The sequence below is a fragment of the Eschrichtius robustus genome, chromosome 5 (assembly GCF_028021215.1).
Source record: "Eschrichtius robustus isolate mEscRob2 chromosome 5, mEscRob2.pri, whole genome shotgun sequence".
NCBI lineage: Eukaryota > Metazoa > Chordata > Mammalia > Artiodactyla > Eschrichtiidae > Eschrichtius > Eschrichtius robustus.
Window position 1 is genome coordinate 133,658,292 of NC_090828.1, and position 14,640 is coordinate 133,672,931.

Sequence of the window (14,640 nt, forward strand, 5' to 3'; positions counted from 1 at the left end):
ATTTGAATTGTTTCCTATTTTTCATCTTTATAAAAGTAATTTGGGAACAATTGTGTTCATAAGGTGTTTTTGGTACAATGCAGAATAAACTAGGTCTGAATAGAGGTATAGTTTGTTTGTCCCTCGGTTTTTCTTTGTATGTCCTCAGATATTTGCATAAGAGATAAATATAAAGATGTTGATTTTCTTTTCTTTTTTTCCTCCTTCTGTAAATTATTGTTTTATTTAGTATTAGAAGGGTTCAGAAAGGAAGTAAAACAGTTTTGTAAAATAAGCTCTTAAAAAGCAAGCAATTATAGTTATTTTTACGTGGCCTAATCAGTATCCTTTTAAATGTGTAATCAAGTGGCATCTATAATTATTTGAGCCACTTGGCTCATGCTACAGTTGAATCTTCTGAAATTCACTTGCTTACTTTCCTTTTCCTGTTCATTCAGAGCTTATAACTAAGAGTTGACTTTTTTTCTTTCTCATAAAGCTTAGTTTTGGAGGAATTCCAGTACCAGGCAAACCTGGGACCTTCTTAAAGAAAAACTTCCACGGATGTATCGAAAACCTTTACTACAATGGAGTAAACATAATTGACCTGGCTAAAAGGCGGAAGCATCAGATCTACACCGTGGTAAGTCAGCATCCTTCTCAGCTTGATGGTTTCTAACACTTTGGGGTAAGTCTTGCTTTCCCCATCCTAACCTTGACCCCTTCTCATAATATGTTTACATTATACTCTTGGAAGTCTTATCAGACTCCCAGGTGAAACTGGAGGCAAAGCAGGGACTGAATTGGTGTGAATTGTGTTTTGGGGAGAAATAAATACATTAGAGGCACCTACAGAATTCTATCTTCCTGGCTGTGAGCTTGTGCCATCTGTGGGCAGGGTTTGCAGTCTACACTGGACTGACATGAATCTCTTTGTTATCCCTGGGAAATGGAACAATAGAACCACAGATTCTATTAAATTCTACATCTTCGGAATTACATATTTGTCTACTTATTGTTGTTAAAAAATAGGGCATTTTGAAGAAGAGAGGTTACATTTTTGGTGTTTTTGAGATTCCCTTTGTACTACTTATTATGCTGGCAAGTTAAAAAAAATTTAATTAATTAGTATTTGTCTTCCCCCAATAGACCATGAGTTTCATGAGGACCAGGACTTTTTCTTTTTCACTACTGCATTCACAGTACTGGTGCTTTGCACATGGTAGATGATCAATAATGGTGTGGACATTTCCAACTATAATTGAGGATTTGTCTATTTCTCTTTCCAGTTCTATCAGTTTTTGCCTCATATATTTTACAGCTCTGTTGTTTGGTACAAACACAGGGTTGATGAGGATTGCTATGTGTCACTAGTGGATGGGCCCTTTTATCATTATATAATGTTCTTTCGCTTTATGATAATTTTCTTTGCTCTAAAGTCTACTTAATCTGATATTAATATAACCTTTCTTTCTTTTGTTATATATTAGATAGATAGATAGAGATAAAAGTAAAAGAATGGAAGAAAAAATACATAAATATAAATATATATGCCTATATCATATTTGAAGTGAGTTTATTGTAGACAGTAAATAGTACAGTCATGTTTTTTAATCCACTCTGTCAACCTCTGTTTTTTAATTGGTGCATTTAAACCACTTACATGTAATGTTAAAGTTATTGATGTATTAGAGCTCAAATATATGTTTTTGTTTGTTTCTTTTGTCTGTTCTCTCTGTTTTTTATTTCGTTTCTCTACCTTCCTGTGTGTTTCTTGAATGATTTTCAGGACTCTATTATGATTTATCTTGTGTTTGAATATATCTCTATGTATAGCTTTTGTTAATGGTTTCTTTAGGTATCATATTATATACATATAATTTATTACAGTTTACTGATATTTCATCAATTTTAGTGAAGTGTAAAAACCTTACATCCCTTTAAGTTCCTTTACCTTTCCCTGTTTATTATATGACTATCTTAATTAAGTTTATTATATAATGTTCTTAATTATTATTTTCTCCCTATATTTTTAGAATCATATCAGTATTTTTTTTCGGCTGTTGAAGTTGTTGGTATGTTAGGGCTCAAATGTGTGACAGATTCAACCATCAAACATAATTTAGAAATCTCAAGAGAAAAAGTAAAGTATATTGTATTTACTCATATTTTTGCTTATTGTTGTTCTTTCTTCCTTCCTGATTTTCCTAGATTCCTTCTTTTGTAATCTCTTTTCTGTTTAAAGAACTTCCATTCTTTTAGGGTGTGTATACTGATGACAAATTCCCTCACTTTTCCTTCATCTTATAATGTCTTGATATCGCTTTCATTCTTGAAGCCTTTGTTCCCTGGACATAAGATTCTGGGTTCATAGTTGTTTTCTTTCAGCACTTGAAAAATGTTGAGCCCCTCAATGGTTTCTGGTGACAGATAAGTACACTGTTATTTGATTTTTTCCTCTACAGATAAGATGTAATTTCTTTCTTACTGCTTTCAGTATTTTTTTTTTTTTTAGTTTTCAGAAATTTGACTATGATGTGTCATGGTGTGGACTTCTTTGGGTTATTATCCTGTTTGGGTTTCACTGAGTTTGTTGAATCTGAGGGGTTACATCTTTCACCAAACTTGGGAAGTATTCTGCCATTTATTTGAGTATTTTTTCAGCCTTTCTCTTTCTCATCTCCTTCCTGAATTCCAGAGATATGAATGCTTGATCTTTCCTTATAAAATCACAGGTCCCTGTTCCTCTGTTCATTTTTTTCTCAGTCTATGTTGTCTGTTGTTCAAATTAGGTAGTTTTTACTGTTAGAGTTTCAAGTTGATTAATTCTTTTTCTTATTCGCTTCCTTTTGTTATTGTGCACATTCATTATTTTCTCATGTCTGATATTGTATTTTTCAGTTCTAACATTTTCATTTGATTCTTCTTTACATCTTCTATTTCCTTGTTAAATAAGACTTTCTGTTTTTTAGTGAGACTTTCTATTTTCTTATTTGTCTCAAATGTGTAATTGTTATTTGAAGGATTTTCATTATAATGACTGCTTAAAAATATTTGTCAAATAATTCTAACATCTTTGTCATCTCAGTGTTGGCATCTACTGAATGTCTTTTTTAATTCAATCTGAGATCTTCCTGTTTCTTGGTATAACAAGACATTTTTTACTGTAACCTGAACATTTTAGGTATTATGATGAATCCTATTTAATCCTATATTTTAGCTGTCTTCCTCTGACACTGTTCCAGTAGGGGAAAGGTGGGTTTTGCCTCAATACTGCTAGGCAGGGGTAGAATCCAGATTTCCCACTAAACCTCCATTGACAAGGGAGATGCCTTGTTACTACTAGGTGTAGAGGGGTGAGCATTCTGGTTCCCTGCTAGCTCTTCATGGATACTCTCTGACTGGGAGGGGTAGGAAAACCTCGTTACTCCTCTCTGTGTGACCTCCAGTGACATCACAGCATGTGTGTGTTGGGGGGGGACTCTGGTGGTTAAAGTTCTGACTCTCTCAAGCCATCTCTGGCACCATGCCTGCAGGGAGTGGGTGGGTTCCCTCATTACTGCCTGTGCGGGGGGGAGGTGAACATCAAGACTCCACTAGGCATGTGGTCACCATTGATACTAAGGGGAGAGGCTTGCTACTATGTGACAAGGAATAAAATCCAGGCTCCATACTTGGTCTCCGTTGACACCTCCCTGGCTGGAGGTGTTGGGCACCTTGTTATAGTATGGCTGGATGGTAGTGTGGCCATAGTTTTTTTAAAGGTTGTTGTCTGGTATAGAGCAGTTATTGTCTAATTGTATTCTGCCTTATTCTGTTGTTCCTTTCCTGGCCCTTGGATTTGAAAGACGAGGCTTCTAAATGGGGACTAATATTTTGTCTGTCCCAGTTGGTCTCTCTGGGTTGCTGGCTTCTTCAGCAACAAGTCTAGGATATAGAAGCAAAAGAAAAATCTAGGGAAACCTCCAACGTTGCTCCTTGGGTCTCAAGATCCTAATACATGCTTGCTTTCTTCTTTCCACCATTTAGAGTCTTTCTAAATTTTCTTTATATATAATGTTCAGGGTTTTCTAGTTGTACTTGATGGGAGAAATAGAGGAAATCACATTACTCCATCTTCCCAGAAGCAGAAGTCCATTAAACTCACATTATTTTAAAACCTTTCATAAGAGTAGACCACCCTATCATTGGCAGGCAAATACTGATTTTCCTTGCAATCTGGTCATTGGGCTACCTGGCAAACTGGAATTTAAATGACCTTGAGGTCTACTTTTCCCTTGATAAGTATAACCTGTAATAAATATTTTATGTTTGGGGGTTCCATATGTTAACACATTTTTTTAAAGTAGTTATTGATTTCCAGGGTATGAAACAGGCTTGCTTGAGGACAATCACACTTGGGTTGACGGTTGTAATGTTTTAAAGGGTTGTCCCTGGCTCAGGCTCAAGACGCTTGACGATGTTACCCACATGTACTAAGGTTGTTCATTATCTAATTAAACTAAGCACTAGCTTGCTAATGATACTTTGCTTGAGTCTAGATAAGGAGACTTGAACCATGGAAAGCATACTCATACCCATCACTCTCCCATATTATTCCCCCAAAATATTTCATAACATACCTGTTTCATTGAATTTAATCTGCTAAAACAGTGGGCTCAAACACTACTAGGAGTTTGGCTTAGACTGATGTCATGAATATCAACGCACCTGAAAGGCAGGACAGCACTAACTTCATTGTGACAAGAGTTGGTGAAACAAATTTAAACCACAGGGAACTGAAGAAAACATTGCTCACTTTCATTGTTCAAAAACTGGGCCTCAAAAGTGTGAGAGCCTGAGCCTTAGATATAAATAACTGCAATTCCTATTGTTACCGAGTCCAAGCTTGTACTGCTCACCACATGATTGGCCAAAAAATCTAGAGACAAGGTGTTGGGACAAGGAAGTGTGACTTTATTTGGAAAGCCAGCAGACAGAGAAGATGGTGGCCTCGTGCCCCAAAGAACCATCTTCTCCAAGTTAGAATTCAGGCTTCTTTTATACTAAAATGGGAGGGAGTGTGGCTGGTTGGTACAAACTTCTTGGTGTCAGAATCCTTTGTTCTTGCAGCCATCCACTTAGTTCAGGTCATGATATTCCTGTAACCTTCCAACAAGACAAATGTTATTCTGTGTTTTGCAACTTTTAATCTATATTAATGGACAAGTGTTATAACTTTAAAGCTCAGAGCCTTGAGAATGGGCTATCCTGTATGTTTCAGGCTATGGGCAACATTCTTAACTTGTAGCAAAAGCAATAGAATACAAAGGTTAAAGTAAAAAAAAAAAACAGATCCAATGTGGAGTCAGATGTGTTCTTCTCTATTATACTGTGGCAACATTCATAAAGAAACCTCCAAACATACATTACGTGTTAGAAAATATATTAAATGATAAGATATATTAAATAATAAGTCACTGAATATACAGAGCAAAAAAGGGGGAAATCAGGGAGAACAAGGAGAAAAACATGAATTTCTGAATACTGGTGGCCTTCATCATCTCCTTTTTGGAGAGAATCACTAACCACAATTGTAATAAATGTTTCATTGATTTTTTTAAAAAAATTTATTTATTTATTTATTTATGGCTGTGTTGGGTCTTCGTTTCTGTGCGAGGGCTTTCTCTAGTTGCGGCGAGCGGGGGCCACTCTTCATCGTGGTGCGCGGGCCTCTCACTATCGCGGCCTCTCCTGTTGCGGAGCATAGGCTCCAGACGCGTAGGCTCAGTAGTTGTGGCTCACGGGCCTAGCTGCCCCGCGGCATGTGGGATCTTCCCAGACCAGGGCTCGAACCCGTGTCCTCTGCATTGGCAGGCAGATTCTTAACCACTGCGCCACCAGGGAAGCCCTGTTTCATTGATTTTTAAGCTACTGGAGCACTTACCAAGCTGCCTAAAACTTTGCTACCATAATATATTCCTCAGAGTTTAATTGGCAGTGTTGTTAATATGAAGCACAAAGAATCCATTTATCACTAATGTACTTGGGGAAAAAAATCTCAGGAAAACTGTTTTACTTTGCATGTAAAGAACCTTTAGTTTTAAGCTTCTCAATTCAAAGGGGGGAAAAACCCATTATTTTTCTTCCAAATTGCTTCTATTTCCTTGCTTAGGTGAAAATTCCTATCACTAGAAACACACACACACACACACGCATTTATATACCTAATCTTTTTCCTTTAGGAATTGCACGTGGGAAGGAATGGTTTGCACTGTTAATTACAAGTACAAACTCTTTTATTCCCCTACTCAGGCTTAAAGTTCCCCCAAAGATACGGTACCAGCTACAAAATCAGCTTTGTTCCAAGTTACTAAGCCACAGCTGTGCTAATAAGTAAGGACTTTTGAGAGGGATGGTGTTTTTGTCCTTTTCCAGTGTCCACAGACTCTCTCACATTTATGGAGTGTGGGGAAGTTCCGAGTTGAGCAGGAGGTTCAAGGAATCCACAGATCAGGCAGCAAGGGTAAGGTGATACCCATCAATTAACAAAAGGTGATTCAAGACATAGAAGCACCAGCCTTGGCCTCATCCAGCACAAATCTCTCCAGCAGGCTGCATTTATGCAGCATTCTCATTGCAATTTGTCATTCCTTTCTTTTGGGACCTGCCCACCCCCTGGAGATTTAACATCTGTTCCATGGGGATAATTCAACTTAGTCTTAGTCTTTATAGCTCGATTTGACTACAAGACAACCTTACACATCCCGAGACGCAGTAAAACTCACAGCTTAAGGTAGACATAAAAAGTACCTCACTATTTTACCTCAAATCTCCCACCCTATGCTAATACAGCACCATATAACAAACAATCAGAAAATAAATGGCCCATTGAAGTGTGTGTACAGTACCTGTAATGTGGATTATTATATACATAATATAAGGAATATATGCCTTGCTAGTTTCCTGAAAATGATTAATTTCATAGCTTCCACTTCATAAGAAATGATGCTTTCTTGGAGCTCTCCTTTCAGAGTGTTGCATCCCCTCTCCCAGAGGCAAGGAGAGTAACGTGATTGTCTGGGAGTTGGCTTAATTGTAGGTGTTAAAATGATTATTTCTCATTTAAAAGAAAGGCATAGGAGAAATGCTCATATACCTTGACTCTGCCTTCAGTGGGAGGGGAGATAAAGGCAAACGGCCATTAGCAGGACTGTGGTTATAGAATTGGCTTTGGAGCTAATTGACCATGTAAATCTGCTCCTGTGCCTTTGTCTCCAAATAACTGGATGGGTGATGGCTAAAGCATGTATGATGATACCCCCAACTTCATGGCTGAAATTGCTAAACCCTCATCAAATGCATTTCCACTCAGCCTAGAGGGAAACCTCGCAGTCTTCTCAATCCACTGCTCCTGGCAGCACCAACAGTTACGTAATTGTTGATAAATCACTTAGATTCCTAATCTCACTCAACAGCTCACTCAGCTATGGGGCCTTGGGCAATTTACCAAACCTCAGTATCTTCATATATGTAAAATGGGACAATTATAGTCCCTACCTCAACCTGTTATTGTGATGATTAAATATGTGTTTAACACTATGTAAGGTCCACAGTAAGCACCCAATACGTTGAAGGTATTAAGGAACATTTCTACCAATCCATTCAACTGAAGTTGGCATGCAAACCAATATTTGTTTGTCATCTTAGGTATATAATCAATGACTCACATAGAGCTTTTGCATTTTATGATCCCAACAAATAATAAAAGTAGATTGGAGACAGCTCAAGTTTTGCCTCCTGAATCTGAAGTTTAGTTTATTCCCACACTGTAGAAATCATGAAGCGCGTTTTGGGTAAATATATTGCAAACTTATCGATCTCATTCATCTGAGGAAATTTAATGACTAGCTTTAGTCCAGATTTGGTCAAATGATGGACTCCTTTAACATAAGGCATTTAAGAAAGATGTTGCCCACTGGACTTGGGTGTAACAGGCGTACTAAGTGGGCTTTTGTGAATGTTATGGTCTTCTGTTTGCATCTCTGCTGCCATGCAACTCGTTGAGTGTGGTTGTTTATTTTTTAAAGCTCTGAAGAAGCCAAGATATAAAGATAAGTGTACACATGAGAGCACGTACACATTCACATCTGCATATGTGCATGTGTCCGTGCACATACACATATATAGTGACAGCAACCTTTGTCTTACCTGCCTGTGACCCAGAAGCTCATGAAAATCTCTCAGAGAAAAATTCCCGGTGTCTAGTGAAGACTGTAATCTCTTCAGCTTGTCCCCGGGATCACGTTTCATATCTGTGAGTATCCTCCGTGATACATGATGCGTTCCCTTGATGGAAGGAATTATTTGAATAAGCAGCTAACCTATCAAGTCTTCTGTCTCCACATTCCTGCCATTTGAGCAGTCTGACATTCACATCACCTGCTTCTAGGTCGTATGCTCTTCATACCCTGGAAAAAATTATTTTTAAATTATTAGCTTCCAGAGAAGTGGCTTTCTTTCTGTCTTTGGGCAAAGTGAAACTAAATAGTTTCAAGGTCATGTGAGGAATAATGTGACAAAGCTAAAAAAAATAACAATGAAATGGTCATCCTCTCTGAAAATGATTCTACCTTAAATCAGTGTTATGACTTTCTTTTCTAAGGTGACTGTTTCTTAGCTCGGTCGTTACTTGTCGTTATTAAAGAAAACATCTTTAGAATGTTAAAAATATGCATTTCTATGTGTTCTTGATGCCATTTGGAACATACAGAAGAGCTAACCAGCCGGAGAGAAAAACACAGTTCTCATCTACACGTATTTCATTTTCAGGTTTTAATTGTATATTTGATATAACATAGACCATATTTTATTGACAATTTTGTATCTTGCTTTTCATGGTTAATCTTTTCCTTAAAGTATTTTTTTTCTGTGTTTTTAAAATTGTTACTAAACCTCTTCAATCTCTTTACAAATGTAATTTCTACATTAAGTCCATTCACCATAGTTCATTCAAGATTCTACTGCATTAAAGTGTGAGTTGTTTGAATTTTTATTGCCTAAAATAATATTGCGGTTACAAACATAACACTGAAATAATTTTCTGAAATTTAGAATGGATCACCCGAAATGAGGATTGTTGGGTCAGTTATTACGCATTTTTGGCTCAATTCATACTGTTGAAGCCTGTACCAGTTTCCATACCCACCCACAGCGTAGGAGGGAACCACTCATCCACCAGTTTCACCTCCTGCTTCCCTGCCATTTGAATATGCAAATGCCTTTGGAAAAATGGGGCTACATGAAAATCGAAATCAACTCAGGTGCTGTCCTTCTCTGCAAAACTTCCAACTAATGAGATGAGCATGTTCCTTTTATGCTTTTTTCCCCCATAATAACGGCCATGACTGTCCCTTCATTTGAAGACATCTTCTTTCAAGAACTCTCTTAGAGACAATGCCACAAATCACCATGGTAATGCCAGAAGGGCAGTAAATGGAGGGATGACAGATGGACCCCAGTCATATTAGTTCCTCTGTCCTGAAATATCTGTGAGAGGTAGGCAGGGGCAGACGTTATTATAAAGTATCTTTCTGCTAAAAGATACTTTATGCTCAGGACTGGGGAAAGTCAATGATATATAGTCAGTGGCCATGCCATTCACAGCCTTCTTCCCTCTCTGTTGGAAACACTACACCATCAGCTTTTATTCATTTTTATTATACAGTTATTTTTTCCTAGGGTCCTGAATGACTGTCATGTCAAAGTGAAAAAAAAAAAAAAAAAGGCAAATTTGGGCAGATGTGTGAATAGCACCAGTTACCTGGGAATTGGAGACAATCTATCAGGTCTTCCAGAAACAGCCCCTTGTGGTTTGCTAATTGCCAAATACACCTCTCTTGGGTATCTCTTCCAATGTAGGAACTTTGGGCCAAATCCTTGCCTTTGGCAAGAGGAAGAAAGATGGCAATGGAGGTCAGAGTGTCTGGGAGGAGCCTATCTCCTTACACCAAGATGGCTATGATCTTGGCAGGAGCTCCTACTCGTCCCGTGGCTCTCAGCATGTCCAGTCTCTGGCACTGGCTGTCAAGTTCTTCCTCCTGGGCTTAAGGAGATGGCTGAGAGTTCTGTGTAGGGATTCATTACCTCCCCAGAAACTCTGCAGCCAGTGGCTCTTGTATTCCTGCAAGACAGATGGCAAATTCCCTGCTTGGGTTTTGAATCCTTTATAATCATCTCCTCACATCTATAGGTTGATTTCCCAGTTTCTGACCATGGCTTCTTTTCTAGCCAGGCCCAGAATACTTACTCTTTCTGGAATTCACTCTGTGCATCTCCTCCTCTATGCCTTGCCTTTTCATTCTGTGTTTCTCCCATACTCGCTGAGCTGCTTTTCTCCATCACTCCCTGTTGGTTCGGCCACCAACTCGCCATCTTTCTCCAAGCTCACAAGTAGGGCCAACATCTTAAACCGGGGTGATACTCAACATGTTTCACTGACTCTCAGAAGTGGAGTAGGGTCCTGGAGCCCCCAGGCTGTGTGGACCATAGACCCTTGAGTTGCTGCGGGGAGGCCCAGGGGAACTGGAAACCAAGCAGGCAATCCTACATTCCAGGGAGAGACTTAAGGGCTCTGCGGCTAAATAGCCAAACTTAGGAAGTTTCAAAGTTATAAAATTGGAACCACCAGTAGGGTGTACTAGTGTGAACCTGCTGTGTCCCTGCCTTGCCTTTGTTAACTTCAGTAGATTGTCTGTGGCTTCCTGGAGCCCAGGGCTAGGAAGAAGCATGGGACCAGGTCCGGACTGGGTAGAAGAAGATGCTATGATTCCTAAGCGGAATCCATCACGGGATTAGGGAAAGGAGTAGTATGGAATCTGCTCTGTGTACTGGCCCTGTGCAGGCACGTTCCTGGTCCCACCTTCTCCCCAGAACATCTTTCCAACTCTCAGGTCCCTTGTGCTTTCCTTGCTGTGAACCTCACACGTATACAACTTAGCACTTGATTCATCACCGTCCTCAAAATACAGTTACTGAGGATCTGCTATATTCAGAGAAAGTGATCCTGCCTTCAATGGATGGGAAACTTTTTTTTTTTTTTTTTTTTTTTAAACATCTTTATTGAAGTATAATTGCCTTACAATGGTGTGTTAAATTCTGCTTTATAACAAAGTGAATCAGTTATACATATACAATATGTTCCCATTTCTCTTCCCTCTTGCATCTCCCTCCCTCCCACCCTCCCCATCCCACCCCTCTAGGTGGTCACAAAGCACCGAGCTGATCTCCCTGTGCTATGCGGCTGCTTCCCACTAGTTATCTATTTTACATTTGGTAGTGTATATATGTCCATGACACTCTCTTACCCTGTCACATCTCACCCCACCCCCTCCCCATATCCTCAAGTCCATTCTCTAGTAGGTCTGTGTCTTTATTCCCGTCTTGCCACTAGGTTCTTCATGGCCTTTTTTTTTTTTTTTTCCCTTAGATTCCGTATATATGTGTTAGCATACTGTATTTGTTTTTCTCTTTCTGACTTACTTCACTCTGTATGACAGACTCTAACTCCATCCACCTCATTACAAATACCTCCATTTCATTTCTTTTTATGGCTGAGTAATATTCCATTGTATATATGTGCCACATCTTCTTTATCCATTCATCTGTCGATGGACATTTAGGTTGCTTCCATGTCCTGGCTATTGTAAATAGAGCTGCAATGAACATTTTGGTACATGACTCTTTTTGACCTATGGTTTTCTCAGGGTATATGCCCAGTATTGGGATTGCTGGGTCGTATGGTAGTTCTAGTTGTAGTTTTTTCAGGAACCTCCATACTGTTCTCCATAGTGGCTGTATCAATTTGCATTCCCACCAGCAGTGCAAGAGTGTTCCCTTTCCTCCACACCCTCTCCAGCATTTATTGTTTGTAGATTTTTTGATGATGGCCATTCTGACCGGTGTGAGATGATATCTCATTGTAGTTTTGATTTGCATTTCTCTAATGATTAATGATGTTGAGCATTCTTTCATGTGTCTGTAGGCCATCTGTATATCTTCTTTGGAGAAATGTCTATTTAGGTCTTCTGCCCATTTTTGGATTGGGTTGTTGGTTTTTTTGTTATTGAGCTGCATGAGCTGCTTGTAAATCTTGGAGATTAATCCTTTGTCAGTTGCTTCATTTGCAAATATTTTCTCCCATTCTGAGGGTTGTCTTTTGGTCTTGTTTATGGTTTCCTTTGCTGTGCAAAAGCTTTTAAGTTTCATTAGGTCCCATTTGTTTATTTGTGTTCTTATTTCCATTTCTCTGGGAGCTGGGTCAAAAAGAATCTTGCTGTGATGTATGTCATAGAGTGTTCTGCCTATGTTTTCCTCTAAGAGTTTGATAGTGTCTGCCCTTACACTTAGGTCTTTAATCCATTTTGAGTTTATTTTTGTGCATGGTGTCAGGGAGTGTTCTAATTTCATACTTTTACATGTACCTGTCCAATTTTCCCAGCACCACTTATTGAAGAGGCTGTCTTTTCTCCACTGTATATTCTTGCCACCTTTATCAAAGATAAGATGACCATATGTGTGTGGGTTTATCTCCGGGCTTTCTATCCTGTTCCATTGATCTATATTTCTGTTTTTGTGCCAGTACCAAACTGTCTTGATTACTGAAGCTTTGTAATAGAGTCTGAAGTCAGGGAGCCTGATTCCCCCAGCTCCATTTTTCGTTCTCAAGATTGCTTTGGCTATTCGGGGTCTTTTGTGTTTCCATACAAATTGTGAAATTTTTTGTTCTAGTTCTGTGAAAAATGCCAGTGGTAGTTTGATAGGGATTGCATTGAATCTGTAGATTGCTTTGGGTAGTAGAGTCATTTTCACAATGTTGATTCTTCCAATCCAGGAACATGGTATATCTCTCCATCTATTTGTATCATCTTTAATTTCTTTCATCAGTGTCTTATAATTTTCTGCATACAGGTCTTTTGTCTCCTTAGGTAGGTTTATTCCTAGATATTTTATTCTTTTTGTTGCAATGGTAAATGGGAGTGTTTTCTTAATTTCACTTTCAGATTTTTCGTCATTAGTGTATAGAAATGCAAGAGATTTCTGTGCATTTATTTTGTATCCTGCTACTTTACCAAATTCATTGATTAGCTCTAGGAGTTTTCTGGTAGCATCTTTAGGATTCTCTATGTATAGTATCATGTCATCTGCAAATAGTGACAGCTTTACTTCTTCTTTTCCGATTTGGATTCCTTTTATTTCTTTGTCTTCTCTGATTGCTGTGGCTAACACTTCCAAAACTATGTTGAATAATAGTGGTGAGAGTGGGCAACCTTGTCTTGTTCCTGATCTTAGTGGAAATGGTTTCAGTTTTTCACCATTGAGGACAATGTTGGCTGTGGGTTTGTCATATATGGCCTTTATTATGTTGAGGAAAGTTCCCTCTATGCCTACTTTCTGCAGGGCTTTTATCATAAATGGGTGTTGAATTTTGTCAAAAGCTTTCTCTGCATCTATTGAGATGATCATATGGTTTTTCTCCTTCAATTTGTTAATATGGTGTATCACATTGATTGATTTGCGTATATTGAAGAATCCTTGCATTCCTGGGATAAACCCCACTTCATCATGGTGTATGATCCTTTTAATGTGCTGTTGGATTCTGTTTGCTAGTATTTTGTTGAGGATTTTTGCATCTATGTTCATCAGTGATATTGGCCTGTAGTTTTCTTTCTTTGTGACATCTTTGTCTGGTTTTGGTATCAGGGTGATGGTGGCCTCGTAGAATGAGTTTGGGAGTGTTCCTCCCTCTGCAATATTTTGGAAGAGTTTGAGAAGGATAGGTGTTAGCTCTTCTCTAAATGTTTGATAGAATTCACCTGTGAAACCATCTGGTCCTGGGCTTTTGTTTGTTGGAAGGTTTTTAATCACAGTTTCAATTTCAGTGCTTGTGATTGGTCTGTTCATATTTTCTATTTCTTCCTGGTTCAGTCTCGGCAGTTTGTGCATTTCTAAGAATCTGTCCATTTCTTCCAGGTTGTCCATTTTATTGGCATAGAGTTGCTTGTAGTAATCTCTCATGATCTTTTGTATTTCTGCAGTGTCAGTGGTTACTTCTCCATTTTCATTTCTAATTCTATTGATCTGAGTCTTCTCCCTTTTTCTCTTGATGAGTCTGGCTAATGGTTTATCAATTTTGTTTATCTTCTCAAAGAACCAGCTTTTAGTTTCATTGATTTTTGCTATTGTTTCCTTCATTTCTTTTTCATTTATTTCTGACCTGATCTTTATAATTTCTTTCCTTCTGCTGGCTTTGGGGTTTTTTTGTTCTTCTTTCTCTAATTGCTTCAGGTGCAAGGTTAGGTTGTTTATTCGAGATGTTTCAACAAGGACGTAGAAGAACTAAAGAGGAACCAAGCAATGATGAAAAACACAATAAATGAAATTAAAAATACTCTAGATGGGATCAATAGCAGAATAACTGAGGCAGAAGAAAGGATAAGTGACCTGGAAGATAAAATGGTGGAAATAACTGCTGCAGAGCAGGATAAAGAAAAAAGAATGAAAAGAACTGAGGACAGTCTCAGAGACCTCTGGGACAACATTAAACGCACCAACATTCGAATTATAGGGGTCCCAGAAGAAGAAGAGAAAAAGAAAGGGACTGAGAAAATATTTGAAGAGATT

General features: G+C 38.5%; 1 protein-coding gene across 2 annotated transcripts in view; it reads left to right on the top strand.

Moving 5' to 3' along the window:
- CNTNAP5 (contactin associated protein family member 5) overlaps positions 1-14,640 on the top strand; it is an 879,857-nt gene that overhangs the window by 454,073 nt on the left and 411,144 nt on the right. The window contains exon 7 of one of the 2 annotated variants that reach the window (XM_068544014.1): positions 479-622. In XM_068544014.1, the coding sequence (XP_068400115.1) occupies positions 479-622 (144 nt within the window). The remainder of the gene's footprint in view (positions 1-478; positions 623-14,640) is intronic. The other variant, XM_068544015.1, reaches the window with a different exon arrangement.